Source organism: Amblyomma mixtum, chromosome 2 (genome assembly GCF_055824585.1).
Source record: "Amblyomma mixtum isolate Tamu chromosome 2, ASM5582458v1, whole genome shotgun sequence".
Lineage (NCBI taxonomy): Eukaryota > Metazoa > Arthropoda > Arachnida > Ixodida > Ixodidae > Amblyomma > Amblyomma mixtum.
Genome location: NC_143013.1, coordinates 293,424,196 through 293,451,399, shown reverse-complemented (window position 1 = coordinate 293,451,399; position 27,204 = coordinate 293,424,196). Strand labels below are relative to the sequence as shown.

The window sequence follows — 27,204 nt, the reverse complement described above, 5'->3', positions numbered from 1 at the left end:
ATAGGACATATTAATGAATTAATACCTTTCAGGAAAGAAAGGCCTGATGACGATGGTTGGGGAGATGGGACAGAGGGTGTAGGATTGGTGGGGATCTTGCCGTGTGTTGTCTGGGCTGTTCCAGGTCTTGTGGGGTCTAGGTGAAGTGACGCTTGAAATCGTAGGTGAAGGTCTACAGACTTGCGCAAGCATTAAAAAAAAACTAAAAAGCAGACAGACGATTACTTCTTCATACTTTTTTATTGCGGAATGTGCGACACCGTTTTTGAGAAAGATGAAACCTGGTGAAATGTTAGCAGCGGGGGGAAAGAGAAGGGAAGTTTTGCACAACCTTGAGACAAAGTTCATGTCAAAATAAAGACGAGGAGAGAAGGGGGGGGGGGGGGTTGTATCCCGAACAATCACAGATAAAAAAGTGTCTTCTTCGATGCAAACTCAGATGGAAAGATAAAAACGGGAGCAAAAGGCGTCCAGCAACACACTTAGCAATAAAAGCTGCTGGCAACGGAAACATGAAAATGAAAACGCTTCAAGATGTCATGTACACGCGCGAAATGAAAAGAAATCATGAAAGAGGAAAGAACAAAACAAATATAGAAGTATTACAACACAGAGATAAAAGTGAATCAAGCTCTGACCTTCGGAACGACTAGTAACAATTTTGGCGAACAAGTAGAACCTTGCCCTAGAAAACCATTTGTCTGATGCCGAAACGGAGTTACATTTTCTGGCGACGGTTTCCTAATCGAAATGGACAAGAAATATTTCGTGCAGTGTAAAACAAATTTATACCCATAAATTGCCTTTGCAGCAGTTGTGTAATCAGCCTTCATCCTATGTACTTTCTATATGCAAGGCCGTCAAAGGCAGTACGGTCACCTTACCGGGATCGACCGCTGTATTACACAAGATCGCGGACAGCTGCGGACATCTTGAGCAAAGAATGTCCTTGTTCGCGCGTGCGACCCCAAGCACCAATCCACAAGGCAGCGAACAACAAATCACGCTGACTTTAACCGACATCCGCTTAAAACTCAGCCTTTACGACGCAAGGACGTACGCCTGCAAAAGAAAAAATGCACAAAGAACATCTCAATTACAAAAGGTCCTTCTCCACGGTCCTCGCCAATTGCACATACAATTAAAAAAAAAAGAAACAGCAAAACAGAGAACGGAGGAAAGCGATCGAGAATAAAACGGGATGCAAACCTGCAAACCAGGTTTTGCTTAGTTTTTGCAAAGGGTGGAGCGCGTATAGAAATAGCTAGAGCGCGCAACAGCGAGAGATGCCAAAGCGTTAAAAGCGATAATGCGTTCATTATTGCACATTTAAAATGCCGGCGGCAGCGGCAGCAGATCAAGCGGTCACGTGCTGCCGATAGACGCCACGTTACACATACGTCTCGTGCGAGTATACACATGCATCGGTGTCTCTCCGACAAAAGAAATCAACCGAAAGGAAACACACGCTCGTGTGTAGTGTCGTGTTTGTGTGTATGTGAACTGGCCGGTGGTGTCCTTGTGTCTGGACATATTTACAAAAGCGCGCAGCAGCTCACGACGATACAGAAGAACGAAAAGAACAAAAAAAGTCATTTCTTTCTTCTTTCCTTTCTCACACACGCACACACGACGTGACTAACTCTACGTACGAACAAAGTACGGGAAGATTACAACTGAAAAAGGCACATTCATATATGTATTCCGACGCCTGACTCAAGCCGCCATATCTCTCCCCACAGCTGGTCATGAGACGGCAAGGAGAGCGTTCTGCACCGGGTACTTCCAGCTTACGATCCCCGGATTGAAGTTTGCACTCTACTATACAGGCTAAACATACCCGCTATATGTATGCGCGGATCATCCTTCCCCAGACTCGGGTGTCAATCCCCCGGCCTCTTCTCGGAGTGATGTCAACCCAACTTTCGACCTACGTAAGACAGTGTGGTGGTGCTTGCTGAAAGGGATATGTGACAGACACCGGAGATAGGTCCTCTCAAGCCACGATTCTTCACGCGGTTGACGGCGTAAGCGGAACCAATGAGTCGTGCTGGACGATGCCACGTTTACAAGTGCAGATGCCTCCAAAGCGAGTGCTGAAGGTTTTCAGGGTCTAACCTTAGCAACCATAATGTAAGGTGCAATACGGAATTGGTAATTTAGCCCTTAGCCTAACGCTTGCGTGAGCAGGGTGATAACGTGACAAATGAAACTGGACATCTATATTGGTAGCTCTCTTGAAAACGACAGCTCAACTCCATTTCCGGTTAAGAGCTACAGAAAAGAATGTCCACCTAGCACACAGTTTTCTGAATGATTGACTCCTTAAAATCTCAATAAACAGTCAGTTAAAGGTATACGCCCATTTTTTCAGGAGTTAAAAACAGAGCTGTGCCTCGTTTTAGGTTAAGATCTGCTTGCATAAACGCACATTTGCACGCAGTATACCGTAAGTACTCAAATATTCACTTGAATATAAAAATTCATTTTTTTGTATACGTTACTAACATACCTTAACTGCTTTGCAGGTCAGTATCTGCCAAATGAACCTTATTCCATGTGCTATGGTTGCATGACTGACCCTGTAACAACCAAGTAATGAGACAGTGGAGAATGCAAGATTTGTGTGGGTTACTAGCATAGCTGAACTGATCTGTAGTCAAGGTTCGATGAAATCAATGAAAGTTCAGCGCATGTTTTGCTCAAAGAAGGGTACAGAAGAACGAAACTAAGGAACACGCTGGAGCTGATATATGAACACCTCGCGCAGTCAGTGCCGTAACGCCGGGAGAATAGCGCAATGCATTCAAAGTCCACCTGTTCTTCTACTCACTCCTCTCCATAGTGTGCCACAAGGCTCAGGCCCTCCTTCGTAACCTATTGCCTCAGGTCGGAAAGCACAATCGAATAAAAAGTACCACCGCCTCTGACTAGCATAACCATTCATCTGAAACCGCTAAATGGTTTCACTAGAGTTAGGAACACTCTTTGCATGCAACACTCCTCTCGATCACGCCGCTAACACCACTTACGTCGATAAATATACAAATGCGCTGAAAACTTTGTCAAGATGAGGCGTCAAAGGCTCATGTTATAACGCCGGCTGAAGATATATCGGGGAGAAGCTACAATCATAATAAAGCCTAATCCTGCGGTACAAAAACCATCGCGACACCATCGCAGTATAAGGTACCTTATAGATGGACGTGCAACAAGCCATAATAATTAGTTACAAAGGAACAAAGGGCTACAGGCCATCATTGCTCAAAGCTGGATTGCCAGGCGCTTCTTTCTGTTCTATTATCTCGCCGTCGTGTTCAAGAAACGTTGCAAAATGTATAGGAAACAAGTTCAGGTTTCCTTAGAAAAGAAAAAAAAAGTATGCAATATAACCGGCATTGCTATAACACCACTGAGCCCATTACACGTAGCCATAGGTCTGTAACTAGCTAGTTAACATTTTACACCAAGTGTTTGTGTGTGTGTGCGTGCGCGTGTGGGTGATGCTGACGTCACGCATAGAAAAGGAAGACCGCTAAGTCGGTTTGAGCGTCGTCACGTTTACCAGCTCAACACGCCGCGTGCTGATGGGAGCGCGAAATAACTCAGGGGAAAAGTATAAACCACTGGCGTGAGAAAGATTTGCTTTGCCTACTCCTCACCGTGTTAGTATTTACAGAACGCGCGCAACATCGGCATCAACGTTGCGAACAAAGCAGTCCTTGAGAACGGAGGTAATATGTAATTAACTTCAGTTCACGAACGCTTTCTCAGAAAGCGACGCCCGCTTTGATACTTAGTTCCTACTGTACACCTAACTTCCACTGTGTTAGGCGGAAACACCTTGCACCAAAGCGTCACCAACGAGGAAAAAAACTTGTAATCGACTCTACAAGGCTTCGGCTTCAGGATTTATCATTTTTCTTTCTATCGCACAAAACCCCGAAGCGAGCATAGTCGACGATATATCTTTACACAGTGACCTGTTAGTAAACGCTACTTAACTAAACCAGAATGGGTTTTGTAGGAAAATCTACTCGTTCAGGTGCTGCTTCCTCTTTAACGACGATTTTGCGGCGTTTACGTTTACCAGGCACACATGCCGAAAGCCAAGTTAACAAGCGCGCACACAAGCTCTTCGGCAGTGTACTGAGGAGGTTGTGTTCCGTGAGCGATGATAGTGGAGCTCGCATAATGGTACTTTAGCGACGCACTTCCGACTACACATTCCGACATTCCGGTGATCTAATCAAGAGCGGCGCTTTCAAGAGCATTTCATCTTTAATTTATACTTACGAACAAGGTAACTTCCATCCGGAATTTCTCACCGAAGACAATTCACGCCAGAAGGAGTAGTCAGCTAAGAAGAATCTGTCATACATGCTCTCTTCAAAGGGCCTGTCTGCCGGCACTTGCAACACCATTTTCCAACTTTCAGAAGAATATCAAAATGAACCTGTTCCAAATTTTTCTCCCGGAGAATCTGCATTGCTCTTCCTGTCATTTGACGCGCTACAAATTCTCTCATGCTGCTTGGTGGAGACCGCAAAAGGAATCATCACTATAGGAGTAAGAGATCGATGAGGCGCCGTGACTTCATTCACTTTGCTGAAGAGGAACAAGGCATTACTGTGTAGTTAGCGATCGCAACAGTGTAGAGAGGAGGTGTCCTTGCCGTGCCAGGGCCTAGCCAGCACTACCACGCGCACAGTAGCTTCATTATTCATCGATTCTTCCTGTTAGACCATTGCCTGACCCATTCGACAAGCTGCCGGGTTGTGGGGAGACAGAATCAGGGCAGTGAAATCTACGCAAAGCTGCCATGGAAGGGCACCAGGAATGTGTCTACGCGGTTGCTACGCGCCATCGAGAAGATATAACAACTACACGTCCGCATCTTTTTTACACCTTTTAGAGCTCGCCCAACTGTTTATACCGCGGCGATCAACGTCTCAGCTTCGAATACACTAGCCACGCTTGCAGATTTTGACGCCATTCTGCTACACCATGACAAGTGAACAAAAGAAAAGACGCCTACGCTCACCAATCACACGAAAATGAGCGCGCGCGCGGAATGTTGACAACGCACACACAGTCACACCTCACAGACACACACACACACGCCATTTGTCGGGAGAAGCCAACGCGGCTGACTCGCCAGCCACGGAGAGTGCGGTGGTTATTTCTTTTTTTTTTTTTTTTCTAAGTGTCTGGGAAGGAGGTTAGGGACGAGATTCCTGAGTGCGGAACGTCCGCTGTTGGCACGTGTAAAGGCGCGAACCTCTCGAACGACTCTTCACCAGCCCAGAGCACTCGCCCCAGGCTGGTTGGCGCCGGGTTCGCGCAGGATATGTGCAAAATGGCGCCCTCGTCATTCTCGTCCACATGCTTGCATTTTTTTTTCTCTTTTTCAAAGGACGCCACGACTCGTGGAATGAGACTTCTACAACTCCGGTGGCTCTAAAAAGGGACGCATCTACATGCACGCGTCGTGACGGTGCGGAAAACGGCAGACACATGCATCGGTGGCAGCCGAAGACGACGAGCCTCCGTGTTCGAATCAGCAGCTTGTTGCTAGGCGTTGTTGCGCATTACGCGACACGCTCAATCGTCGTCGGCGTGACTACACCGATGGACATAAATGTAACTTCTGAGTTGCTTAGAAGAAGGCAGGCTCCACGCCTTAGAAGAACAATCTCTTGCGTGTGACAACGAAGAACGTAAACGAGACGAAGCGTGGCATGAATAAGCGGCCCCAGTGCGAACAACGAGACATATGTGTTGTGCACGTGTGTGTATGTGTGTGTTTATGGCAGAGCCGCATGCGGCTACTACATAGTGACCACGGTATATTATCGCACAGCTTAATGACGCACACAGGGTGTGTAACATGAAAATTCAGTTAAGACAGTTCCTTTGTACATTGAAATATGACACACTTGCTTCGAACCTTACTCGACGCTTGTTAGAGGGGAGGGGGCAAATGGTAAGAGGCAACAAGAAGTAAACAATGCTGGTAGTGTCTCAATCATAGTTTGTCGGAAGAAAGGAAAGAATCGCACAGCTATAGGCAGGCTGTGCGTGACTTATCACGGATGATGCACACAGAACGCGCACGAACAGACACCGATTCGGAGTTGTCCGGTTCCTCTTGCCCCAGGAGGCAGCGGATGCAGCGAATGATGGAGCTTAGAACTGTCTCATGTCAACGATGAAGATGCCACAGAATCATGTGCACTCGCTGAGCTAGGCCCTGGCTACGGGCGGGTTCCTTCGGCCGCCTTCAGGATGCCGGTGGCCTGTGGTACCAGGACGACTACGAAATGGAGCATGTGGCCTTTTTAGACGGTGAACAGGATGGTGAAGGGTTGTTCGAATATGATGCTCCAAACGTGGGCTAAACGGAAGCGAGTGACGGCAGGTCTTGAACGGCAGACCAGGAACTTTACTTCGGCAGATGTGTGCCGCTTCCAGAAGCAGGGTGGAATGGATTGTTCGTCCTACTCTTGTAGACGGATCGTTCTGTCCTTTTTCCTGTTATCAGTCTTGTTCTTCGCTCTCACAAGCATTGTGCTACCTATGATGGAACGCACCCAATGGCCAGCGTTGCAAGCGATGGACAAGCGCCTTTGGTCTCCCTGGAATGACATGAGTGAAGCAAACGCTCTCATTTTTTTTTTCTCACTGGATGTTGAAGTGGTGCACCTACATCTTTGGTTGAGGCACGTATAACTTTCCCACGTGGTAACAGGTTTCTGCGTGTCCTTCCGAGCACGAATGTGCGCCGCATCTCGCAGATCAGCACTGAGAAAGTAACTTCACTAGCTTTCAAGTCACTCCTGGAATAATAGCATTGCCGATCACATCAATGGTGGCTGCAGGTATACGGCGGTCAAACTGCATACGAGGTGTAGAGCACAACGTACTCTTCCTCCAACTGCCGTTTTGCAGAATTCTTTTTATCGATCCAAATGCGTAGCTTATAAAAGCCCTGACATGCTTCCAGAAATGCTGCTTACAAGCAGCGATAGGCCACTGAGATTCTCGCTTGAACAGTAAGCTAAGCCGAACGAACAACCCCTGGAAACTTTTCATTCCACCCTGCTGTACGCTCCGTCCAGAAGCACAGGCCGTGCCGATGGGCGCATGGTGTTACTCTCACCGAGTCCGCGGCCAGGAGGTCGGTGGGATGATGTTCGGCACCAAACCCTCGCTCGGGAAGAATCACTGGACAGGCGCTGCAGAACTGCGCTTGCCCTTCATACCGAAGAGCCTCTTGAGCGCATGCAAGAACCGGAAGCGGCCTTTCTTCTTGGGCCTCAGCTGTTCCGGAGGCGGCGGGGACTCGGCCGCTGCGGGCGAGGACAACCTCTTGCCGTCGACAGTTGCGCCCGACGGCGGCGAGGAGCGTCGGGGCGGCGTGACCGCGCGCCGCCTCAGCTGCTGGGCGTGCAGCCGCGGCCGGCGCCTGGCGTGGGGCGGCAGGAGCGTCGGGGGTTCACCATCGCTGCGCCGTGCCCACGACCGGCCGGGACGCGTAGGCGGAGGAGCGCTGCTCGTGCGGAGACCGGTGCTCGTAGTGGGACGGCTCGAGCGCGCCCGGCGGCGGGCCCCGCTGCTGGTGCGGCTGTTGCTGGTAGGCGTGCTGCTGCTGGTGCTGCTGGTGTTGCTGCTGCGACCAGTGCTCCTCGGGCGGCGCGTGGCGGCCCGCCGAAGCAGCCTGGTGCGCAGGGGCCGACGGATGCGACCGCTGGGAGCCGCCGTGGCCCTGCGACGGGTGGACGCGACCTCCTCCGCCTCCTCCTCCCATGGAAGGCTCGCCCCGCAGGTCTAGGGGTGGGGAGGAGACGCCAGACAACAGCGTAAGACCAACTGCGAGTACCGCAGGTATAGCAGCAAACTACTTTTAAAAGAAAACAGCGAGTCTTTTCACGCATCCTACCCAGCAAAGCAAAAACCTAGAGGTTTTTGGTTTGCTGGGTAGGTACTTCTCGGCGATGGGGAACTTCCCAGAGAAGCAGACCACTGGGTTAATTTCGATCACCTGCAAGTTTTTAACCTGCAACAAAATCCGAGCCCAGGAGTGTTCTTTTTGACTTCCTCCTCTATGAAAAGCCCCGCCGCGGTGGCTCAGTGGTTATGGTGCTCGGCTGCTGACCCGAAAGATGCGGGTTCGATCCCGGCCGCGGCGGCTGAATTTCGATGAAAGCGAAATTCTAGAGGCCCGTGTACTGTGCGATGTCAGTGCACGTTAAAGAACCCCAGGTGGTCGAAATTTCCGGAGCCCTTCACTACGGTGTCCCTGATAGCCTCAGTTGCTTTGGGACGTTAAACCCCAATAAACCAATCCTCTATGAAAACGCCACCGCCGTGGTAGCAATTATGCCTAGGCCTCAGCTGTGACGACTCAGCGGGTCCCATAGGGTTAGGTAATGGTAATTTTTAATCTCTCCCTGTTCGCATTAAGAATGAGAGATGCAGCACGCAATAAGGAAAATGGCAGGAGATACCCCGTGATCACCTCACCAGCGTAAGCGAAGGGCCCGATAAGGTGCGTTTAAGTTAAAATGGAGGTAAGGAATACATTACCTTGTGTTAAAAGCCTCAATCACAAGATAGTTACAAAAAAAATTTCCCCCACTGGCCCGGCCTAGTTGATACTTTGCGGTAAAAAAAAACAAACATCCAAAATACAGTGATTGCAAATTTTGTGCAGAGGCCAAAGTCTTTCGGCATTCGCTTGGCCGCACGAGACGTGGCATGAATATCTTTTAATGCTTGGGTTACTAAAAAGATCATTGAGAGATACGCACGTGCACATCAAACTCGGGAAATGTAATTTTTCTGCGTACCTTGGTGCTGATATGAGGCAATAAAAATATCCTCGAAGTACTTAGTGAGAGCAAGTTTTTATTGCGTAGTAAAAAATTTCATTCATTTGTGTACCCATAATGCCCACTGATTACATTTACGATGATGTTAGTGCCAAAAAATATCTGCACCATGAAACAGTGGCTCCGTTCCGCCGTGACAAGACTGCAGTCGGAATAAGCGCATTTATAACGAAAACCATATGATAAGCTTTTGGTTACTAAACATGCTAGTGTGACGTTTTGGAGAAATTCGAGAATTGAGACTGCATCCTGAACGAAGCCGTAATACTTTGTCACAAATCATAACTTCTTAGGCAGCATCCAGGGAGACCTGCTGAACTCTGTACGAATCTAATCTACGTAAAGAAAGAAGCAAGTTAAAGACTTTAGGTTGCTAAGTTACGAGTGCAGAAATCTTACTTGTCTAAAAGCTGGTGAAAGGTTAAGAGAGCCTTTTTCAACGTATGCCAGGTGTTTCGGCGAAGCCAGCCAGTAATATTTCAAAGCAAGCTATTTGAGGTATAAAAATATGGCTTTGGCGGCATGGCAATATCGGTGATTGCAGACGTCAGAAAACCTTTAAACCATGCAATTAGCAAGCCTTTTCACTAAATTATAATAGTAAACGTTTAACTATCGCAGTCTGGTGCATGGTTGCCCTTAAATATTTAAAGATATGCTCATTAGTAACAGACGCGTATGAGTGTTTAGAATAATTCTGAGCATTCACACGCGTTTGTTACTAATAGACAACTGCAAATCTAGAATTTAAAATTTAGTTAACCGGCTTACTAGTTGTAATGATTTCACAGTTTTCTGAAGTCCGCCACCACTGGAACATAGTACTATAGTACTAGGCTGCAAAAAGCCTCTTTACACCTCAAAAAAGCGTATTTTTAAAAGCGACTGTCTCGCCACGCTGAACCACTCGGTGTACGCTTATACATCGCCTCTGCATGCAGTAAAACTTGCTTAAGCGATACACTTTCCGTCAAGAGCGTATTCTGACACCAGAGGCAGGAACATTTCTTCTTTCCGTTAGCGGAGGAGAAAATCTGCGCGCAAAATCGGAACGTCAGTGACATTTACCACCGAAGACATTTGCAAATAATAACCCACGTCACCATGCTTCACATGCTCTATTCAACCAAGAACCCAGTGCAAGACGGCAACCCGTTAGTGTACACACGTGGAACTGCACGAAACTCTCCCGTTGATTGGAGGTTAAGGCAACTGCCTCCTTGCCGCGAACATTAAAAAAACCCACGAATCAAGGAGCGACTGAACATCAAAGAGGCGTAGGAACATCTTGCATCAACTGCGAAGGTGCCAAAGTTTGTATCGCAGTTTAACTATAGCGTCTGCTTAATTCTAAAACCAGGTTAGCGCGGTGAAGACTAAAATCTACGGACAGTCCCGTCGCATACGAACTTTTCCGCTGAAAACCGTTCGCAAATACTAGGGGCGACGTCAACCGTTGACGTTACAGTTACCGTACTGGAATGTGCACGCGTCTGTTAGCTCAGCAGAAGTCGTCACACGCTTTTGTTAAGATAGATATTCTCTAGCCAAATCTAGGAAGCGGCGTGATTAAACAACTGCAGTAGAGTACCTCAAAGGGATGGCCGCGTGACTGACGACTTGAATTCCTTTCCACAATACACGTCTGCTGGTTCAAGGTTTACTGTTTTTCTCCGCTTTGTACCCACTTCCGTTTTCTGAGATTATGGCCGTAAAATTAATTGCGGACGATTGAATTACTATTGCTCGTGATCCCCTCCACTCTTAGTTCTTCTATTTCTCGCGTTCTTGTTAACGAGCAAAAACACCTTTCTTATATTTTCTGTTTCTTTTTTGTCTCAAAGTGGGCGCCTTTCAACTATAACGTATACAATTACTTGTTACCCTATCTAAAGCCTGTACTTGCATGAACACACAGGTACACGTGTCATCCTCGAAGCGGGGGTATACTGTCACTGTGATAAGTAGGTCCGACAGTTACACTGCTAACGGTTAATGGCTTTTATACGGACCAAACCAACACTACGGGTCATGAGACACTCCGTCTAACGGAGCGCTCTGGGCTCATTTTTACGACAGGGGGGTTCTTTAAACGTACGCTAAAATTTCGTTACACGGCTTGTTTCTGCCTCACTTTCGGCAGCAGTGAGCTACCAAACGTATAAAAACACTTCTCTTCCTCGGTCGCTGATCGGAGACGGCCGTCGAAAGCACAGGCAGGGCCCTCGCACCAGTTTCTGGACGCGGTCTAGTGAGGCGCGAAATTGTCGGTAGCAAGGGAACGGAAAGCCGGCAGCAGCTCTCTACCTTAGTGAGTTGGAAAGCTGCTTTCTTGCGACAGCGTTTTAGAGGAGCTTTCTACGGCAGCTTGAACTCAAGAAGAATGAAGGGGACCGGATAAAAAGAACAAACGAAGAAAAAAAGGATGAAAAGAAAAAGAGTCTAAGGGTCTAAGATGAAGCGGAAAAAGAAAAACAGCAATTTAATCGCGGCGCGGGCAAGCTGAGGTTAGTGTTTTGGGGACAGATTGAGGAACGTGGAAGGTGAGAGAGTTGTCACAACTCTGAAAAGGAAAACCGTGCTGACGCGCGGAAAGTGCTGGCCTTGGTATCAAAAGGTGTAATAGTGATACGTCAGCACACTTGACCCTCCGAACTGCGCCCAGAGTTGGAGAGACGTTCAATAGAACAAACTAGAAATGGAAGTACAGAGTCTATACATCTATGAAACGCCGACCTCACGGACCCCACTCCATCCCTCTCTTCCTCAATACACCTGTGAGCCTTTCATTTGTACCAAGGAGAAGTTAGCGCAATCAAGAAAGACATTAGGGTAACATATTTATTGTTTAGTAATGTTACAGCATATGCCGGCTTTGAGGTATGTCTTGCAAGCAGCAAAATGCAGTGGTATTAGAGTTTTCAAATCTTAACACCACCCAAAAAGGGGCATGTAGACTAGGAGAAATACGCATCCCTTACCGCGCAGTTCTCCCTCCCCCTCACTCTCAACTCGACCAACACCCAACTCCCCCCCCCTTCTGGAAAAAAACCAACAAAGGCAACCCCCCCCCCCCCCCCCCCCCCCCGGTATGTATAACAGAGAAAACCAACAAAGGTATGTATAACAGAGAAACCACCTGATTGATCAGCCCATCTGCTAAGATGTAGTTACAAGTATATACCACGTTCGCAGCGCCGCCTTTCGGAAAAGACATACGTGGCATGCCTTCATATTCGAGTGGAACAGTTCCGGATGCGAGTTTTCCCCCGCTTTCGATAGCTTAAAATTTGTCCGACTTGAAATTACTGGCATATGACATCGGAGGCCTTCAAACTGCGACTCACGACACCCAAAATGAATTCGCCTGATCTGTGCGTGCGCCCATTACTTTTCTGCGTTGTGCAAGATGTGCTACGAAACATTCGCCACACAAAACTGTTTTTTTGCTCTTAGTTTACAGAACAAAGTCAAGAATACGCATCTGCAAAGCAGCGCGAATACACAGCGAGTGCGGACATGATTATGTCCAGTGCAAGATCACTCCATTACTTGTAATGCAGAAGTCGATACAATGCGTGAAAGATAAAAAGAAGTCCATGCGGTGACAGATACGACCGGAAACATGCAGGTGCAGGGTAGCGTGAGGCATGCGAGAAAAAAATCCCCATCAAAGCGAGAAAAATTACCATGACAGAGGGAGGGCTCTCGTTGGCTCTGTTAGCAAAAGCAGCTGTGAAAGAAAAGTTAGCAAACAAAAGCAGAAAGTTCAAACAAAACAAAAATAATATAAGCGTACAAGCAAACTGCATACCAAAGCTTTTGAAAGGAAAAACGTAGAAAAACAAAATAGAAATAAAAATAAAACAGCGGGCAATATAAGTTATTCAGGAACAAGCATAGCATGCTTGTTCAAATGAAATGCGAAGGAATCAAGTACTGTATGCGGAGCGCACTAGGCGACGCATATTTATTGCGAGATTGTTAGGTCAACGAGGCAGTTGATAATGCCTGCATTAGATAATTATGCTCGCTTGAATCACTGAAAGACAACACAGCATCTGCCACTTCATACTCGCATTCACAAGCTCGCAGTGCACAAGTCTCGCACAACTCTCGCAAAAGTCTCGCTTAAGTCTCGCAGCGTATGTGTTAAAACGGCTGGTTGGCTTTATTTTCAGATAAGAACTATGTCGTCGCTGGTCTAAAGCTAGGTGCAAATATAGTTCGATGCAAGTATTTTGGGCGTTCTTACCTACGTGATCACCTTTTAACGTGATAGCATTAGAAGCCCCATCGTTCCAAATTCCTTCGTAAGTTATGCAATTCACACATCGGTAGGAGAAAAGTGACGTCACCGGACCGGAAATGACGTCATTTCACGCAAAGGCGTTAAGAGCTGGCAATGATACCGCACTGCCATCACATAACGAAATTAGGGGCCCCTGTGATTTTTTTAATATGTATATATTTCTGAGTAAAGTTATAGTAACTTAGACAACTTTAGGGGCAGAGCTGGGCGCAAGCGACGGCGGGGCGTACCCTTGTGCTGCTGCTGCAGGGAGCCGTGCCTGGAAGGACCGCCGCCTCCGCGCGGCCCACCGCCTCCGCCGTCGTTGGCCGCGTAGTCGGCCGGCGCCTCGGTGAGGAAGTTGGAAGGGACCAGACCCTGCTGGCCCCGAAGCTCGCCAAAGTAGAAGCCGTCCTCGTCCATGTCGCCGTACACGTAGATGACGTCGCCCGTGCTGAACGCCAGCTCGGACTGCACAGCGAGCACACGCGTCAGAGCTTCAGTGGCGAACGATATTGAACGCAGCAGCGTTTGAAAGTTGTAAGAGACATAGGAACGCGCAGTCGTTGCCAAAAATAAGCGGGACATGACATCACTTCCGGTTTATGCGAAGGGCTGAGAAGCTATACAGACACATTTTGACACTGCACTTCGGAGCCGCGGAGCGCAAAAATGCTAAATATCTCAGCGCACACTGCAACGACAGCCTCGGTCAGTCACATCCACGGCCGCGCTCTGCAACATCCATGGCCGCGTTCTCTCGAGTGAAATCGTATACAGTCGAAACGACGCAGTTGCGCTGGGTAGCACTCACGAATACTACAGTGAAAATATCGGTTCTTGTCCCATCACTTTCAAGACAGTTCAAATTCAGCGCCTTTACGTAACTAAGACCGCTAATCGTAGAGGCTATTACGACCACCTTAAAACGTTGTAAAAAATGACAGCACTAGATATTATTGTGAACCCGCCTGTCGCGTACCGGCGTAATATATATTCAACTAAGTAGATAAGCTGTCGCCAACCTGGATGGCTAGTAGTCTTTATTTTTGCCTAAATAATTTCCATGGACCGCAACAGTTCTCTGCCTACAAGGTGTGATACACGCTGCCTATTTGTAGTTTCTAGTCTACAGCACAACAGATGAGAAACGCGACTTATAATACGAAACACAGCTCCGAGCTTTCAGGGCAGTGGTGCTTATTCGTCACAACGAGGCTTCTTCTCCAGGATTAATACTGGTTAGCGCCCCAAGACTCAGAAACTTTGGTACAAGGCATCCGACTCTCCTTCTACTTTAGATATAGTGACACAAAGGTACAAATGTCTGAAAAAAAAAAGTGCCAGAGTAAGAAAGGACCAACGAAAGGAACCAAGAAAACTACTTACGAAAGGATCTGGATTGGGGCTCAGTTCAGCCGGATCATAATCGTAGAGTGCTACCATCCTCTTGGGCTGTGGCCGCATAACACCTCCCCAGGAGTCGTTGCCTGCAGCAAAACACTCTTAATTCTTGTTTCTAGACGCACATAGAGGTGTTTATTCCGATTTTCTTCTCAGTATTTTTTTCCCGCCATCATAGCATGTATTCCCTTCATTTCTTTAATACCTAAGCATCAATACCGCTGACGGTACTGACGAAGTTCTGCGAAACGCAATAACGTTAGGTCACAAACGGTAACCCTGCCGACAAAGCAAAACCTGAACTGCACCATGTATATAGTGACTTTTTTTGAAACACACTCTTCAGAAACTGATTTCATTCAGTACCGTGAATATGCCGAATTATGCAATCGGTTCAGGCAGAGCATATGCGTCATTCCTCAAAGAATTCTGAATTCCTTACCTCTGTACTGGGCAGGCCTCGACCTGGGCGGTTCCGCGTTCTCGTTGTCCAAGTGGACCTCGGACACCATGTTACAGGGTACGAAGCCCACGCGGCCATTGCATTCCCCCTTGTAGAAACCGTCCTGGTCCTTGCCGCCATAGATCTTGCGAGAGAAGGATAAAATATCGCGTGAGGTATTCTCCATTTTCGATGAGGCGCGTAAGGTAAAATTTTTCAGGCATCCGTATCGCGACAATAAAACAGCTCTCAATAGCAAGGCCAGGACATTCCGTTAGATAGGGCTACTAGAACAATCGGAGCTCTACGATGCGCAAGTCTAGTCGATACCGTAGCATAAACAGTAAACATAAACACAACAGCGCCAATAAACGAAACCGAAACTATACCGCTTGTAGCGAGTTTTCTGACACGTTTTGATGGGCTAGAAGACTAATTATTGTACTGCTCTTATCCTCAGCATTCATTTTGTTGTTTTTTGTTCTCGGTGCGTATGCCATGAATCACTTGCACTTCATGTGCGCATTTATACTCGATGCCGCGGAATAGTCAGCGCTATGTTCGTCTGATAATAAGTCCTACTGTGTGTGTCTCAGATTGTGAAGTTAACTCCTTGAGCTGGTTGAAACACAGTCTTGGGAAAGTGATGCTATTTCCATGCCCCGGAATGGCTGCGGTGGCCGCACCTTGATGAGGTCGCCTTCCTGGAAGGGTAGCTCTTCATCGGCCGTGTCCGGATTGGGTGACATGGTCTGCGGGTCGTAGTCGAACAGGGCCACGAACCAACGCACCCGAGGTTGCCTTTGGCCGCCACCGCCGCGTCCACCACCGCCCTGCTGGCGGCCGTAGCTGCCCCTGGCGGGGGGTGGCTCGTCGTCCACCAGGGGTCGCATGGCCCTCGAAGGAGGCGTCGGCGACGTGGGCCGGGGCCGCTCCTGGTAGGCGACTCCGCCGTGCTGCGGCTCTCCACTGCGGGGTCCTCGTTCTCCGCCGTGGTACCGGCCGGGGACCTGATGCCTCGTCGCTGGTCGCGGCATCCCGCCCCGGGGTCCCATGTCGTATTTGGAGAACTCCTCCTCCGAGTAGTTGTCCACCACGCCGAGGCCGCCTCCATCGCTGTCCTTGCCCATGTCTGCTCTCGGGGTGAAATAATGGACATACGTGAAACAGCGCGAAAGAAGCAGCCTGAAGGCGAAACGAAGAAGGGACAGGGAAAAGCGCGTATGTCAGAATGGGCCCGAAAAAAGTTCTGCTTGAAACAATGGAGAAGGACGTTTGTTTCTTCAGTGCGCATAGTGCATAGCCAGCTGTACGGTTTATCATTAGTAGCACTCGCTGCAGGAGTAAGAGCTGGGTAAGAGCCGATCGACGTACAATTAAGGAAAGATAAACTACCAAAAGCAGACGGAGAACCATTAGACAGGCGCTGCTAACAACTATACTTATACAGCTAGAACTACGGAATGCATAACGCTCAGACATGGTAGCACGTACGCAGGGCGAAAATATAATATAAGACTCAAGAAAAACATATAGCAACAAAACCAGCAATGATAGGCGCGTGTATGGAGAGCTCCTATCATGCATATGGGCACTGTGGTGTTAACTGACGTATGCTATACGCGCAAGCACATTGTGCGATGTCCTAGTCTTCACGGTCACTTGAGGGTCAGTTCTCCGTCTGCGGTCAAGCCCTTCCGCTCGTGCCGTACACCGCCCCAGTGGCTATGCACACTCACCCATGCCTCCCGAGGGTCCGTAGAAGGGGTAGATCTCCTTGTCGCTGAGCGCGTCCTCCGGCTCGATGATGAGCTGTCCGGCCGAGTTGCGCTTCTCGCTGCGCCTGACGCCGCCACCGTGGTGGTGGCCCGGGTGCATCATGGCCTGCTGCTGCGCCTGCCCCATCACGGGGCCCTGGCGACGCTGCGCCACGGGCGGCTGCTGCTGTTGGCCCGTGACGAGCATGTTGCCCGGCTGCTGGTACTGGGGGTGGCCACCCGGCTGGTGCATCGGGTGCATCTGGACACGGTTAGGAGGAGTGGATCAGTGCGGACGCCCTTATAGAATGGTCTATAGACAGTCTATAGACTCTTTATAGACTCTATTGCCTTCCTATAGATATTTCGTTTGGTCTATGCATATTCAATAGACAAAAGTCTGCTAAAAGCTTATTGCCATCAATCTATAGATAGTCTATGGACTGTCTATAGCATTTGTGTTGTCTATAGACTGTTCTCTAGGATTCGCCTACCGAGAGTCTATAAACTTTATAGACAGAAGCCTATGGACCGTCTATAAAAATTTTTTCTAAGGGGGACTCGGCAGACTCGTCCATCATCAGCGCAACAGTCAGGCTACATTCGCTGCAGGGCAGATGACTCTCCGATTGGTATCTAGTCTGCCCTTTCCTGAGCCAGACGTCGCAGATTTTATTGCTTCCCCTGACCCCGTGCCGACCCCTACTACATATCCCTCCACTCGGGACCCACTCTATTGCCCCAAAAGACCGCCGATTGTCTCTTCTACGCGTTGCATGCCCCGTCCTAGTTATTTTCCTCCTTTTATTTGATATATGGCATTGAGTCGAGTTTGCTCTGTAATCCGCGCGGCTGTCTTGCCGGCCGTATCATTTTGCTTTTCATAGCTGGCTGCGCTACCTTCAGTGTAACTTAATTTTGCTAGCCGGCAAGTTTCGTCCCCATGGCCGAGTAATGTAGGTAAGAACTTGTTATAAAAACGGATTCTGTGGAATATCCGGCAGTGACAGCCGGAAACGATAGCGACGCAAAGAAACTGCCTTAGGCTTGTGTTGTAGGCTGACCATTAGGCGGCCTGCGACCAAATGCTGAACTGGTATAGCATCCACCGCTTTCTGTTTCTTTCGATAGCATAAATGATGTTAAAGTAACAAAATTCCTGAATATATTTTTCATGTATACTTTACTCCACTGCTGTCAATTTGCATGAGCAAAAATGACGTTGCAGGAAGTTTTCGCCATGCTTAATTTTGAACGAACGCGCAAGGGGCCGGATTCCTCAGTTGTTCCTAGAGCGAGCAATGATTAACCGTTTTGCGGCAGAAATGAACAGCAACAAAACAAGGTACAATATAGCAGAAACACGTGCCACTAGCGGCGTACTATATTGCTGATGACAACAAACTGTACATGTGGAAATATTTGCACCATAAATGCGTCCTCGCAAGATATTATATTGTGATAAAGCGAATCGTTCTGCTGGCGCATGAGAGAGAGAGAGAGAGAGAGAGAGAGAGAGAGAGAGAGAGAGAGAGAGAGAGAGGAGAGAGAGAGAGAGAGAGAGATGAGAGAGAGAGAGAGAGAGCTCCTTAATGAAAAACAGATTTTAGCCGGCGTAATATTCACTGACATGCTTACTCTGCGCAGGGGAGGGAATAGAGGAGTAAAGATGGAAGAAGGTTGACAAAAGAGTGCAGTCATTGAAGAGGGTTGCAACGCAAAAGTTCACTACATGATGGCTTCTTTGGATGAGACCGAAGTCAAGTTCTGTGCATGTACAGGCGGAGTAATCAAGTGTTCGGCAATTTAGAGTTTGTCTAAACACCAAAAGCGCTTAGATAGGAAAATAAGGAATAACATTACACATGCACACCTTGACGTTGCATCGGACGGCTCATCAATATTTCTCATACTACTGATCCAATATTTTCGTGCCCAAACAAAGCTGCAAATTAGAGTTATTCATTGGAACGAGACAGCTCTCACGAGGGAAACTGCTTCAAAGGCGATAGCCGAAATGGTGAGCGCCTTTTGCACCCCCGCTGCGGCGAAGTGTCAAATATCTGACTACTAATGACCCAAAGTCGACCCGCGGACACATCTCCTGGCGCTCTACTGTCGGTCACCTGGTGATGTGGTTGCTGCGTGTGATGCATGATGGGCTGGGGCTGTTGTTGCATGTTTTGCTGCTGCTGCTGCTGGGGCTGTTGGTGGTGGTGGTGATGGTGATGATGATGATGCTTCCGTCCGCCGGGTCCCTGGACACCTCGCGATCCGCGACCGCCGCGGTGACCCAGCTGGAAGGGCGAACGAACCAGAAGCTATGACTTGTACACTGCTCGGACAGGCGCACGCTGCGGCGTGGCTAACACTGCGAACGATGCTGTAGCGTAGTAACGACTGAAGCTGCCACAACAGGACCTAAATAGCCTTGGAGGTTGACCTGCTACGCGAGGCGCCGAGGCTTTGGGAGAGAGTGAAATAAAAAGGAGGAAAGTGCGTCACGCAGTTCCATAGGACCGCCAGCTTTAGTAAGCGATAGGGAGACTGTTTGAAGAATGAAAAATAGCCCGGGCGGCATAATATAACGATTAATTTCCGAATCATTTTTCAGTTTTTTTTTCCTAGCTGTTTGCGATTGGCTGGCGCGACTCCACTCCGCCTCAGTCGCTGTGCTTGAGCGAACGAAGAACACGGAGCGCGGGGGCGTGGCGTCGCGGTAGTCCCAAAGAGCGAAAAGAAAAAAAAATGAAAAGTAACTGCAAAGGCATTGTTGTTTTATTATAGATGCCTTGCTCTGCACTTTCTTCGCGCCATACTTTACGACCACCTCCCGACGCCTCACTCCGGTACTGACAACTAAGAGAAAAAGAAAGGATGAAGAGACTTGGGCACGTGTCAGAAACATGCCTCCGCCTGAAGCTATTGAATCGTGGCAAAGACAGCCGCGGAGTCCGAAGGCCATTATGTTTCTCTTCAGCAGCGCATAGTGAGAAGTAGAGAGGAATGATAGATCGAATATGCGAACTACAATTACGAAATCAAATCATGGCCTTGCATGCGCACCCTGCTGTGGTGGCCATGCGCTCACTGCAAGGGTTTTAGGCGCTCTGAACGAGCGCAGCGCAAAGCTGCACAATTCCGGCGTGCTCCTGAAGCACCCCTATTTCAAGCAGCTAGTTTTCGTGGTCTAGGGCCATGCAAAGCCATGCAGAAGAATCCGTTAGCGCACACAGTTTAGGATGCACTTGGACAGAGATGACATTGTCATACTACAAGCAGAGAGAAGCAGAATGGCAATGCATGCGTTGGAGGTCAAGTACCGCAGCACTTCCAACGTAGCTTCAGAATAAACGTTCGCATCTGCCTTCCGCACAGGCCGAGAAGTTTGTCTCGCACCAAATCAGAGACACCCAGACGGTCCTAATGTTTGAAAACTAAGGCATTTGAAGCTCCTAATTTTCTTTTAAAGCGTCACTGAGGAGAAATTCAGTCAATTATTGTTCTCAGTAAAAATTGATTCCTTGGCTCTTTCTGGATATGTCGACATTTGTCCGGCAGCAAAAGACGCAATTATCGCCGAAAAAATTGCATTTAAAGATCTTCCTGCCATTTGATTCAACTCTTGACGTCAAGACGGGTTGCCATCGTTTTTGCAGTGAATGGCGGCGTAGCGTAGCCTCCGGGATCCGCGAAAAAACTGTGTCGACACACGCATTTTTACTTGCGAAATCGGCCGGTGACGGCGACACTTGTATTTTGTTTCTTGGTCTTTTGTAGCTTATAAAAGTTCTATTTTCGGTCAAAGTGGTCTCTGTGATTAGAACCCGGTACCCACCACTACAGGCCGATCTCAATTTGTCCTCAATGTAATTCTAGGCTACAAAAACTGTGCGACCGCATTATATCGCTATCATGCTCTTAGGCGAGGCGGGGTAATTCTTTAAAAAAGAAAAAAAATTCAAAACATCGGGGAGCGGAAAGGACAGACAAATTCACTACCTCATTTTTTGGACAACAATGAAAATTTAGTTACTAGATCCTCCAAAACGCTTTTTCCTCCCTTAGAATCTTATCATAAACTCCGACACATCTCGAATCAAAACGTTTCAGACCGGCTTGGCTCCTTCAGGGATGACAGGTCTGCCTCATTCCTCGCTGCCCTCTCGATGCAACGCATACAGGCAACGCGGAATAGCTCATCAAAATAAGAACCAAAACAGAAAGAAACGCTCACGGCAACGTGACACCTAATTGAACGGTTAAAGCATTCCGTAAAAGGCGTACTTCGACTTTTTCGCCGTCTGGTGTCCGGTTGCGACGGTTACGTTGTACTGAACTTTTGATTTTGCAGCGAGAGCTGACAACGAGAGGCTTCCCAGCTTTTCATGCCTGCCGCGACGCACTAAATATATTCGCAGTACCCGTTACGCCATCTAGGAGGAAACCGAAGGAGCAGCAGAAAAATTCTAAGCTTTCGCAATGAGGGATATATGATCAACCTGTAACTGTGGCGACGTCGCGGATCTGTTGCGGTGATGCGGAAGTCGCTGCAGCTACCCCTCCATTTCGCATTCCTGTTCAGCGCGATTGCTTAGATATTTGTTTTCTACTTTCGAGAACCACCCGGCTCCGACAGAAGCTGCCTGTTTTTCCAAGGCAGCGTAAGGCGCTTCCGATAGGTTCAGTTATGACAGGTTATTCTACGCTTCATTTTTCTTCTAAAGCTTCACTTCCTGCTCGAATTGTTTAAGACATCATTGGAAAATTGCGACTCTAATCTCGAAAGCAATGCTTTACGGGCGTTTGTGGAAGCTATTAGAAATGTTTTTGCGGCTACTTATATAAAAAAGGCAGCAGCAATGTCGCTTCACCGGGGATGGTGTCTAATTGGTCAAATAGTCGCATAATCTGTACTCCTACCTTGCTAGCCTGAGTCGACAAGAAGCTATTGTTCCAATGCCTCCAAAGCTTTGGTCCCTGTTACCACACTAATTAAACGCTGAACTCTGCCACACTGAATCTTGTTTGCTGACAGAAAAAAAAAGAAACGAATACTTCTTCGTGCCAGAAGAGAGCGCTAGAGTAAATTGACCACAATACTGCAACGATTTATTTTACCACGCAATTTGGTAGCGCAACACGGTTGTCCGCGCAACGAAGCCTCAACAGGAGCTGTACAAGACCCAGTTCCTTTGTTTCTTCCACTACGCTGGCTTAACTCGCTTTCTAAGTGGACGTTTAATGCGTCAGCGTGCGAATCGTACAATCCTGTTGGCCCTACTTTTACATGAAGGCAGAGAAACGGATCGCGTCAGCGCCGTCACTCGCGACAGACAGAAAGTCCTGGCAATGTAGGTTCGCGCGTTCCCGAGCCTCAAAGACTGGAGAGACAGAGAGACACACACACACATAACACGAGACGGATACACACGACCCACTCCACTCACCTCTCCGTTTTCCATCATCTCGTCCTCAAGCTCTTCCACAATGTCGGACAACTCCGAGTGGTTCTCTTCGACGCGTTCCGCCGACTGCGCAGCAATCAGGGCAGTTAGGACACTGGCCGTGCTACAGAGAGTCAGTCGGAGACTTAAGCCTAGAGGACTTACACTTTTGGCTTGCCGCCTCAAAACGCTATGAACGGCTCCGTGCCTGCCTATCGTTTTCGGCTCATACTTATCAGGAACTAACCACGCCAGTCAACTTAGTCACCCCCACCTAAGAGGTGCGAGTTGTGTTCAAACTGCACGCCTTTCCTTGCTGGTGGTGCCTTTCCAACATCACATATCGCGTTGGCGCTGTTGTGGGTGTCCCCGTACTTGAAGCTGCTTTATAAAGCGCATGAGTTATAAAGCACGCACGTTATAAGGATGCGAATGCCAGTATCCGCATCTTATGTTAAAGTCGGTAAGCTGATTTGTCTCACAATAAGCTTTAATACGAGAGATAATTATAGTCACACACTCAGCATATTAGCTCTGTTCATCGCTTTGGAAGACAAAATCCTTACTGCAAGAAAGAAATATCTCAGTAGGAATACTAGATTGTTGCGAGACAAACGAAATACGAACTTTGCCTGGAAGCGTTTTGCAAGCAACTAATAGCATTGGTGCTGCGCAGAGGCTCCGGAAAAAAGCTTCTGCACTTGATGTCAAGCCAGACGAAAACGCTGCTAATCGGCTGCTTAAATAAAATGTTGCCAGAACATCTATACTGAAGCGAGACTACGCCTCATGAAACCAACAAGAAATGAAATCAAGTTAAAAACAACATAGGAACAGTAGAGTGACAGCAACAGTAAACAATGGCAGGAAGCTATGTGACGCATATTCAAATACAGGTGACAAAAACACAACAAGAGGCAATACATAGGGGAACACAAACGAGATGATAAAAGTGCTGACTTATACTAGGCACGATGTGAGATTGACACAGACAGACCACAATACACAGTACGACCAAGACAGTAGTATTGATCGCCGGCCATCAGCAGTAATGTTTCGCGATTGAACCACACAGCATTAGACGCCTAAAAGCTGTGTCCAGGCTTGACTTACGGTCCAACCACTTTAAAAGCAGTCGTGGTGTGGGTACGGCCCAATGTACTGCCACTGCGTGACCGACCTCACAAGCCTCCCATGAGATGCAGGTACAAAACTGTCGCGCTAATTCACTCCGAAAGTAAAGCATAGCCCAGCAACCTTAGAAAACTATTTATGCCCTTTCAGCTTCCACCATACCGCAACTAATACCATGCTCGGTTAGAAGAGCCGAGCGCGTCGGCGCCGCGAGTTCATCCTCCCTGTGTGCTTCTACAGTGATTTAACTCTCTTGCGCGAAACAAGAGCCGAGCGCGTCGGTGCTGCGAGTTAACCTCTCCTCTGTGCTTTTACAGCGCTTTAGTTTTCACGCGCGGAACAAGAGCCGAGCGCGCAGGCGCCGCGAATTCATCACCCCTCCGAGCTTCTACAGTGCTTTCTGTCTCGCGGAGCAAGGTTCGAGCGCGCAGGTGCCGCGAATTCATCAGCCCTCCGAGATTCTACTGTGCTTTCTGTTTCGCGGAACAAGAGTTGAGCCCGCGGGCGCCGCGAAATCATCACCCCTCCGAGCTTCTACTGAGTTTTCTCTCACACAAAACGAGAGCGAGCACGCAGGCGCTGCGAGGTCCATCACCCCTCCGAGCTTTTAGTGTGCTTTCTGTTTCGCGGGAGAAGAGTCGAGCGAGCAGGCGCCGCGAAATCATCACCCCCCCCGAGCTTCTACTGTGTTTTATCTCACGTAAAACGAGAGCCGATCACGCAGGCGCTGAGAGTTCCATCACCCCTCCGAGCTTTTAGTGTGCGTTCTGTTTCGCGGAGAAGAGTCGAGCGAGCAGGCGCCGCCAAATCATCACCCCCCCCCCCCCCCCCGAGCTTTTACTGTGCTTTCTCTCCCGTGGAACTATAGCCTAGCGCGCAGGCGCTGCCAATTAATCACCTTTCCGAGCTTCTACAATGCTTTCTGTCTCGCGGAAGTATAGCCGAGCGCGCAGGCGCTGCGAGTTCATCACCCCTCCGAGCTTCTACTGTGTTTTCTCTCACGCAAAACGAGAGCCGCGCCCGCAGGCGCTGCGAGTTCATCACCCCTCCGAGCTTCTACTGTGTTTTCTCTCACGCAAAACGAGAGCCGAGCGCGCAGGCGCTGCGAGTTCATCACCCCTCCGAGCTTCTACTGTGTTTTCTCTCACGCAAAACGAGAGCCGAGCGCGCAGGCGCTGCGAGTTCATCTCCCCTCCGAGCTTCTACTGTGTTTTCTCTCACGCAAAACGAGAGCCGAGCGCGCAGGCGCTGCGAGTTCATCACCCCTCCGAGCTTCTACTGTGTTTTCTCTCACGCAAAACGAGAGCCGAGCGCGCAGGCGCTGCGAGTTCATCACCCCTCCGAGCTTCTACTGTGTTTTCTCTCACGCAAAACGAGAGCCGAGCGCGCAGGCGCTGCGAGTTCATCACCCCTCCGAGCTTCTACTGTGTTTTCTCTCACGCAAAACGAGAGCCGAGCGCGCAGGCGCTGCGAGTTCATCACCCCTCCGAGCTTCTACTGTGTTTTCTCTCACGCAAAACGAGAGCCGAGCGCGCAGGCGCTGCGAGTTCCATCACCCCTCAGAGCTCTTAGTGTGCTTTCTGTTTCGCGGAAGTCGAGTCCAGCGCGCAGGCGCAGCGAAATCATCCCCCCTCCGAGCTTCTACAGTGCTTTCTGTCTCACTAGCCGAGCGGGCAGGCGCTGCGAGTTCATCACCCCTTTGAGCTTTTAATGTGCTTTCTCTCACGCAGAACGAGAGATGAGCGCGTAAGTGCTGCGAGTTAACCCCCCCCCCCCCCCCCCCCCCGAGCTTATATCTTGTTTTTCTTCGATCGAGTGCAACGAGAACCGAGCGCTCCGGCGCTGCAAATTCGCTCCCCTTTGAGCTTCTACCACGCATTCTCTTGGTGGCGCGGAATGTGAGAGGGCGCCTGTGTTACGAGTTCGCCTTCACCCCAAGCTTATATCATCACCCGTTTTCCTTCCCTCCCGTACTACTGACGCATGCGATTCGAGGTACGTCGCCTATACAGATCTGGCTGTAAAATAGGCGCACAGTTTACTCGCAGATATACAACAAAGGAAGTGGTGATATGAAATCCATCCACCCTCGAGAGATCACTAATTAATGGATGACCAACACGCTGGTAAGCTGTGGCACAAGTGGCGCAGACTTTGAATGAAACTTTCTACATATGTCCGGTTCTAATAACACCACAGAGTGTTCAAAAGACTTGTAGGGCACTTTCCTCGGTCTCAAAGGGGTGAGCTGTACTTGTTGCTATGGGTGGACACAGTGGTGCTATAGTGCCTCCCCACAGTCGACAATCGTCCGCGTTCAGTTCAGTGTTTACCACGTCAATAATAGGTTTTGCTTTCTGTTAATAGGAGGAGGGGCGCTATAGGATCCGTCACATAAGATAAATTATGGGAACGCCAACACTTTCCCAGATTTTGCAAATGCTGGCTTCATCAGAGGGCCTAATTTCGACGCATTGTAAGACAGGGTCCCCGGGCTGGCAAATCGACAAAAATGTATGAGTGGAATAAATTTTAATAAGAAATAGGCAGACGACTACGACAGCCGGTAACGCGAAATTTGAGCGCAGATCTTCATGGCTGGCAGCTGGTGTGTCACGCTGCTAGCCATCCTCCGGGATCTTCACGTAGGAACCATCCACCAGGTGGCGTTTCGCTCCGCTCCCTGAACAAACAGTTACGCCGATTACGCCGAAGTCGAAGACCATGACGACCACGATGTGGAAGCTAGGAATGGCCGCCTAAGAGCTGCGTTCTCAAACAACGACGAACACGTAAGAAACAGAGATAGGTGCGGCGAGCGTGGACAGGTGCAAAGGTGGGCATACTTATGTTGGACACGGTTTGTATGCATAACGCTGGATGGGAAACGTGTTCACAACCATCATCCAACGAGTCGGCACCACTGTACTCCATACCAAACACCACACGGGGGATACCTGCATATGCTGGGCGTCGAAAGCTCGCGCTCGGCGCTTCACCCGCTGCAGCAGTGCTGCCATCTCGGTCTCCGATTCGGAGTCGCTACCGTCCGTGTTCTGGCTCGAGTGGCACACACATGGCACAATACGGACACAACAGGGGGCGCATACGCAAGAGAAGGGAGAAAAGCGGGAAATGGAAGCGTGATGTCAGTGACGAAGCAGGGACGATAGTAATGTTAACACCAAAAACAAAGTCGGGTAGCTTTTGTTCTTATCCACCTCGCACTGCGATGGTACAGATATGCACGCGGCTAATACTCCAATTTGCGCAATGATAAATAAAGTAAATAAATTTATTCCATTGCCCTTTTCGTTCTGAAAGGGACCGTCATTAGGGAGTGATGTGGTTCCTCGCGGTTATAAAAAAGAATTAATAAAATGTATTTGGCATGGCTTGAAAAAATGAGCCAGGAGTGTATATATATATATATATATATATATATATATATATATATAGCACGATAAGGTAAACGTACTTGGTTGCTAGTTTAAAATAAGATGCGAAATTGAGAAACGCTTCGTTTATTGGGAGTCGACGTTTCGGACAGAGCCTGTCCTTTTTCAAAAGGACAGGCTCTGTCCGAAACGTCGACTCCCAATAAACGAAGCGTTTCTCAATTTCGCATCTTATATATATATATATATATATATATATATATATATATATATACACACCTGGCTCATTTTTTCAATATATACAGCGAAGTATACGCTTCGTTAAAGGAAACATATTTATTAAACTCGACGTTTCGATCGGAAGACCGATCTTCTTTCTTATAAGCAGTCTAGTACTTCACGCTTTCGCAACCTATATATATATATATATATATATA

General features: G+C 48.5%; 1 protein-coding gene across 7 annotated transcripts in view; it reads right to left on the bottom strand.

The window, feature by feature from the left end:
* Positions 1 to 221: 221 nt before the first annotated feature.
* Rbp (RIMS binding protein) overlaps positions 222 to 27,204 on the bottom strand; it is a 388,544-nt gene continuing 361,561 nt past the window's right edge. For 3 of the 7 annotated variants that reach the window (XM_089574466.1, XM_089574467.1, XM_089574468.1), the window contains 9 exons: positions 22,239 to 22,322; positions 18,915 to 19,085; positions 16,771 to 17,050; positions 15,718 to 16,163; positions 15,032 to 15,176; positions 14,575 to 14,675; positions 13,437 to 13,656; positions 12,584 to 12,627; positions 222 to 7,830 (listed from right to left, as the gene is read on the bottom strand). In XM_089574466.1, coding sequence (XP_089430592.1) covers positions 7,225 to 7,830; positions 12,584 to 12,627; positions 13,437 to 13,656; positions 14,575 to 14,675; positions 15,032 to 15,176; positions 15,718 to 16,163; positions 16,771 to 17,050; positions 18,915 to 19,085; positions 22,239 to 22,322 — 2,097 coding nt within the window. In that variant the 3' untranslated portion in view covers positions 222 to 7,224. The remainder of the gene's footprint in view (positions 7,831 to 12,583; positions 12,628 to 13,436; positions 13,657 to 14,574; positions 14,676 to 15,031; positions 15,177 to 15,717; positions 16,164 to 16,770; positions 17,051 to 18,914; positions 19,086 to 22,238; positions 22,323 to 27,204) is intronic. The other 4 variants (XM_089574470.1, XM_089574469.1, XM_089574471.1 and 1 more) reach the window with 4 other exon arrangements.